At 49.2% G+C, this 6,851-nt stretch overlaps 1 protein-coding gene across 1 annotated transcript; it reads left to right on the top strand.

Annotated features, from left to right (window-relative positions):
- Positions 1 to 3,184: 3,184 nt before the first annotated feature.
- On the top strand, positions 3,185 to 6,410 carry sb:cb81 (mRNA decay activator protein ZFP36L1-like). The gene is given in 7 exon segments (XM_067246396.1): positions 3,185 to 3,311; positions 3,642 to 3,797; positions 3,799 to 4,066; positions 4,069 to 4,137; positions 4,140 to 4,180; positions 4,182 to 4,289; positions 4,292 to 6,410. Coding segments are annotated over 7 exon segments (1,275 nt in total). The 5' UTR covers positions 3,185 to 3,257; the 3' UTR covers positions 4,871 to 6,410.
- Positions 6,411 to 6,851: the final 441 nt, after the last annotated feature.

Raw genomic sequence — 6,851 nt, 5'->3', positions numbered from 1 at the left:
GTCGCTTGGTAGATGTTTGTTAGGGCACTGTGTTCAAACTGTGTCTGGGGCTTACAATGCCCAGACTGTCATATACATGCACACACACAAGTATACACACACACGCACACACACACACAGATGCATACATAGACACGCACTTACACACACACGCAGAATGTCTGGTTTAGGCAGCGTGTGAATGTGAGAAGTGTTGTTGGGTGTTAAAGCATCCAGTCTCTTGAGCAGCTGTCAATGTTATTTTAAGGCTCTGTATGTATGTATGTATGTGTGTGTGTGTGTGTGTGTGTCACTATTGAACGCTTATGAGTTTGGTTGCAGAGAAGTGCAAGATGAATACACAGAGGTAAATGGTACCTGGATCCAGAAGCATGGACTCATGGACATCTTGGTCCATGTGGGTGTGTTGTTAGTGTGTGTGTGTGTTATTAGAGTGTGTATGTGTGTGTGTTATTAGTGTATGTTTATAATCAGAGCCCTCTGCCCTGACTGTTGTGTTCAAGGTTCCATCAGTGTGTCCTGATCATTAAAATGAATTATCCACCCCTCCTCCTCCACCTCTTCTCCCCTCCCTCTACTTTTTTCTCATCCTAGTTACCAATCCCCCACTCTACCCTTCACCCCAACGACCAGCTCATCTCTATGACACCCCCCTCCAACCTCTCCTCCCTGGTTGTCATCTATAGCTGAGGAGGAATCTGCAAGGGGCTGGCATGCTGGCAGTCCCCCACCCAAGCCCCGGTACTCTCATCCCCCCCAGGCTCTGGTCTCCTTCCCCAAGCCCACGGTCTCTCACCCAGGCTCTGGTCTCCTTCCCCAAGCCCCAGTCTCTCAACCAGGCCCTGGTCTCCTTCCCTGACCCTGGTCTCTCACCAGGCCCTGGTCTCCTTCCACAGACCCTGGTCTCTCACCCAGGCCCTGGTCTCCTTCCCCAGCCCTGGTCTCTCACCCAGGCCTCAGCAGTGAGTGTGCAGCAGACCTGCTCTCAGTCTCAGTGTGATCACGCCAGTCCCTCCCAGTGAGCACTCTGAGGGCCCTGTTGCCACGGTGACAACCATAGCTTATGGATAATTGGTGGAATAGTGGCATGGCCCTGCAGAGAAAGGGAGAAGGGGGGTGGGGAGTGGGGGGGGAAGGGAAGGGAGGATAACGTGTCAGTGTCAAATGAGTGAGTGTTGAAGTATGAAGTAACAGCATCCATGCAACATACTGAGACCATCACAAAACCACTTGTGTTACACACACGTCTGCAATTCTACTCCTCTCTCTCTCTGTCTCGCTCTTTCTAGGTCTTTATCTCTCTATCTTTCTCTCTCTCTGTCTCTCTCATTCTGGAGGTTTTTTGTGTACATTTGTGTGTGTTGGTTTACCCTCCAAGCCATGATAAGACAGAGCTGGGGTTTGAAGTGTGTTTAGACAGTCAGTGTTGACTGTGTTTCTATCCAGAGGACCAGAGAGATGATACTTGGCCCAGAAAACAAAAACCAATCCTTAAAGTGTACTTACAAAGTATGAGCACAAACATACTTACATGCTGGATATACTGGTTGTCAATAAGTATGTGCGTCTACAAAATAAGTCCCTTTCATTCACTTCAGAGAATAAAAAAAGACACAGAGAAGATAAGAAGCTGCTCAATAACGCTGCCACTTCCTTGGCCTCAGGTTAGACAGTCACAGACACAGCCTTCATAAGTACATCCATGAGGAAGCACCTCTGGTTAAACCAATGAAGAGAGAGGGGGGCATTGCTCCAGTGGAAGTTTAAACATCCAACTCCAGGCTGAAGCATTCAGGCATGGGGAGCAACATGTGAGTACACTCCTTAATACCAGATTAGATTCAACACGTCACAACAGCTCCTACTGAACTGGTTGACCTTGTGTGTGCCGCTAACTGGAGGCTGGACACGGTGCAGTCTGGTAGCTGACCTGGTGAGCGGAGGGCTGATGTTCTCTCCACAGGTGAAGGGATGAAGGGATAAAGGGATGAATGGAGAAGGGATGAAGGAATGAAACAGGTGAGCGGATGAAGGGACGACTGGATTACTGGATGAATGGGCGTATGGCCCATTCATCCATTCATCGGCAATCCTCGGCCATCTTCAGATAACAATGCCAGCAAAGTCACTTTATCTCCACACTTCTTACTGTTAAACTGATCTTTTCTCTCACAACCCTTCCCCCGACACACACACACACAACTACACACAGACTCACGCACATGCAGCCCCCCTACCCCCCCCCCCCCCCCCCCCCAACCACTCCCCACACACACACACATCCTCCCAAACGACTTGGCTCACTATACAATGCAGGCCAGTGGAGTTGAGGGTGGGACTCTTGTTGCTGCTCTGGCTCCACATTTACAAGTGAATCTCTGAACCAACATCATCTCTTTGGAGCCTTTGTTCCCCCCCCCCACCCCCCCTGCAGGCTGGGACGCACAATGACAACGGAGTCCTTTTTCAAATATCAAATAACCCTCAACATCCTGTCAGTCATTACATTACCGTAGGCTGGTCCACTCATACACAAAGTGGTTATACTGAACTGGAGATTGTCTTTGAGCATGTTTCAATAAGCATTTTTACAGAGATCTATATGTCTTGTATAGGAATATCATGCTGTTGTAATCACATTGATCTACCACTCTCACATGAGAGTGAGGCCTGCTGGTGTAACTTTGGAGTTGGGTTTTCCCCACTAGCACAGATTCAGTCAGAACTTTTTTCTAGGGGCCTAATGTATTCAAAGCAAGAGAGAGAGGAGAGAGAGAGAGAGAGAGAGAGAGAGAGAGAGAGAGAGAGAGAGAGAGAGAGAGAGGAGGAGAGAGAGAGAGAGAGAGAGAGAGAGACAGAGAGAGAGAGAGGGAGAGAGAGAGAGAGAGAGAGAGAGAGACAGAGAGAGAGAGAGGGAGAGAGACAGAAAGAGAGAGAGAGAGAGAGAGGAGAGAGAGAGAGAGAAGAGAGAGAGAGAGAGAGATGAGAGAGAGAGAGAGAGAGAGAGAGAGAGAGAGAGAGAGAGAGAGAGAGAGAGAGAGAGATTGTACTCATTCAAGAGACCCCTTTACTACAAGAGGGGTCAACCTCCGCGCAAGACACGCATCGTCACCCAGGGGGAGGAGCCAGCTTCCCCAACTACTTATACAGATTCCGGCAGATGGTGGGGAAAGTTTAGAAGCGCTTCTTTTGAGCGTCTCTCTACTCTCTCGACGGATTCTCCACGGCATCGGACATATTACACAGGCATAGACACAATGCCTTCCAATTTCCTGACCCCTTTTCTGGAGCTGGACGAGGAGTTTTGCAAGGTAAAAATCTATTTGATATTGATCAGTTAGACGATAGAAAGTTAACTTTTATCTGGAAATTAACTAAAGCTTTGTTTAATGTCACATTTCTTACGTTTCTTGGCAACATTTAAACAACAAGGCTATTTTAAGAAATGTGTTTTACCGTGTAAACAAAAGTTTGTTCCATGGTCTTAAATCTCACCAACCCGTGCCTAAATACAACCTGCAAATAGTCAACTTGTGGCTATATTTTACAATCGGTTTTGTTGTAGCTACATTTTATTGATGTGGAGAGGTTTAGCTCATCGACCATGGAATGTGACCCTCTGCTGCCTTCTTATGTGATAGAATTTCCACGGTCTGGACATGACAGATGGCCTTCCAGTCAACACGCAGAGACAGCGCGTCGTGGGTTTCCAGCGCAGGCACTCGCTGTGTCCGGTGACTCTCCCCAACTCCAAGTTCAAACAACGGCAGCGTGGAGCCCGTTGCTGAGCCCATTGGCTGGCCTCTCAGCTCCGGAAACCAACCGTGGAGCCGGGAGTTCCAGCAACAGCTGCCGCGTTCGTCTCTCAACCACATTCCGTTCCGCGTGGACCGTTCTGTCAGTATGATCGAGGGCAACGTCGGCAGCCTGGCCTCGCGCGAACAGCAGCTCCCCACCCCCCCGCCCCTGATGCCCCCGCCAGGCCTGAGCCTCAGCACTGGCTTCCTGTCCTCCTCCAAGTGCCTGACCCCTGCCCCCACCCCTCCGCTCTCCACGCGCTACAAGACTGACTGTGCCGCACGTATGAGGAGAGCGGGACCTGCAAGTACGGCTCCAAGTGCCAGTTCGCCCACGGCATGACGAGGTGCGCGGCCTGAGCCGCCACCCCAAGTACAAGACCGGAGCCGTGCCGCACCTTCCACACCATCGGCTTCTGCCCCTACGGCTCCCGCTGCCACTTTGTCCACAACAACGAGGAGCAGGACTCTCCCCCGGGTTCCCAGCACCCCGGGCCAGAGAGCGCCCCCAGCTGCTCCGCCAGAGCATCAGCTTTGCCGGCTTCTCTTCCTCCTCTTCCTCCTCCTCCTCCTCTCCGGCCTTCCGTCCGCAGCTGCTGACCGGGTTCCAGCCCCTCCAGGACCCCATGCTGTTCTCCCGGGCCTCCTCCGTGTCCCCCCCTCCCTCCACAGGGAGCCCTGAGCTCCTCTCCCCCCTCCTGCCTGAGCCGGCGGCCTTCAGACAGGCCTACCCTTTCTCCTCGGACCTGGGGGGGGACCAGCCGGGCACGCCACGCTTCTACGCCCTCACTGACTCCTTGTCCTCCTCAAAGTGCCAGGCCGTGTGTGGGGGGCCGGTGGTCCAGGTGGCCCAGAAGTGTCATATTCAGCTCCAGAACCACCAGAACCACCAGAGCCAGCGCCAGGCCTTCTCCTTCCCGGGCCTGCCCGTGCTCCACCGCTGCTCCTCGGCCGAGTCCCTCACCGACCTGGAGGGCTACAGCAGTTCCAGCAGCCTCAGCGGATCCGAGTCGCCCAGCTTCGAGGGACGACGCCTGCCCATCTTCAGCCGCCTGTCCGTCTCGGACGACTGAGGCCGGTTAGTCCAGTCCACCCGGCTGAAGTTCTGACTGCCTGGCGGACTTTCTGACTGTCCACTCGACTTTCAGACTGCTTGTCGGACCGTCCGTCTGACTAACTTTGTGCATATTGCATTCCTACTCTCTGCAGGTGTAGCTCTGCTCTGTGTCTTATAAAGTTCCGTCCCCACGTTAATGTTGATGATCAGAACCCATGTATACTGTTGTATACCCGTGTTAGATTCTAAAGGGTGCTTTGCCTGGCCCTACATTCACAATGTAGCCTAGATGATGAGAGTTCCATGTAGGAATTTTCTGTACCCATTATTTGATCTTTATTATAATATTTTTTATATAAGGTGTCAGGTATTATGGGATTAACCATGGTTTCTATTTGCAGAAGTGTGTAGATGTGACGTGCGCGTGGACACACTCCACTGGTTCCTCTTGTAGCTGAATAGCCTCTAGTGTATAACCAAAGTTGAACATAGACTTCTCTACTGCCCCCTCCCCCTGATGTACTGCACGCAGGAAGTAGCCTTTAGTAAAGGTGACTTAACTCCCAGTATTATAAATCGCTAGTCTAACCAGTTTGTAGTAATTTATTCCCTTTTGTGTGTTCTGCAGAGTCATTTTATGTATTGATTGTGTAATGCATTTGGGATCCCATGCAGGAGAATGTTCTTTACTGTGCTTACAGTCTGCCTTGCTATTGAGCTATTTTGTAGCTTTAAGGTTTTAATATGAAACAAACTGCAGAGGAATGTTACGATGCCAGCGAGAGTGATACTGTTATTAAGTTAGCCTGTTCAATCAATACTTCTCATCCAATCAATACTCCTCGCTCTTGTTGGATAGCGTAAGACAGCTGGTCAGTGGCCCAGGAAGGAGTTGGGGGTACGGGGGGATGAGGGAGAGGAGGGAGGTCAAACTCCCTTTCTTCAGTTTCTTTTTTTCATTCCTTCCTCTTATCCTCAGCCAGGCAGCCAATCACATGCTCCCATTGGGGGTTCAAAGGTTATTCTGTTGTTATGGTCGGTTTCTCTCCCGTGATGCCTCCTGATAGACTTGTGATTGTCGACGTACGTTTTAGTATCTTTGCTGGTTGTTTGTTTGATTCGAGTTTCCTCAATGACCATGTAATGAGTTTTATGAGCTTGGTCTCCTGCACGCAAACGATTTAAGAGGCTTGTGAAATCAATGAACTACTGTGTATGTTTTGTTATGGTTGTTTTTAACCTTTGGAACTTACAGAAGACCTGCCTTTTAGTGAGCCATGAGGTGGGCGGGTCATATCTGCTGTTCAACTAGGAAGGACTAGAGTTGTCTTGACTTGGGCCTTAACTGTGACTGCAAACTAACAAACGAGGCTTTGCATTTGTTAACTTAAATACTTATTTATTTGTTTTTTAAGCGAAAACTATGTTGTGTTGGTTTTATATCATTTTGTTTTTATATAATTTAAGTGCATTGTTTACATTCCATGGGATGTAAAATCCCAGTTTGTATCTTAATATATTTTTCCCGTTTGGTTAAAAATAAAACAAAATCTTTAAAAAAGGGAAATAACTCATCTTTTTCTCTTGTCTTTTCAAAGTAGGATTTAGATTATGATGAGTCGATGCATAATTTCCTTTCCACAGTTTCTTCAAGATGAGCCACTTTAGATTATCAAACCACATGCATTTTCACGGTTCGGAGGGTTTTAGTCCAAAAAAGAAACCAAACTTTGCAACAGATGCTGGAACAAAAGTGACCTGACTGCATAATGAAGCACATGATACTTGTGACTGATTTCCATCCATTACTGGGTCTCTCTCACACACACTGAGACAGAAGGGAACAGAAGTTGAGGGGGTTTGTGTGTGTGTGTGAGCATTGTTCATCTTTGTCCTGGCATTCTGTTGTAAGCACACTGAAGACATCCCACAGCTGAAGAGAGGCAGACAATAGCTAGCTGCTGGTTTCTAGGGGCCAGGGGTGTGTGTGTGTGTGA

This window comes from Osmerus mordax, chromosome 11 (genome assembly GCF_038355195.1).
Source record: "Osmerus mordax isolate fOsmMor3 chromosome 11, fOsmMor3.pri, whole genome shotgun sequence".
Classification (NCBI taxonomy): Eukaryota; Metazoa; Chordata; class Actinopteri; order Osmeriformes; family Osmeridae; genus Osmerus; species Osmerus mordax.
Note: the sequence above shows the minus strand (reverse complement) of the source record. Positions and strands in the feature narration are given on the sequence as shown.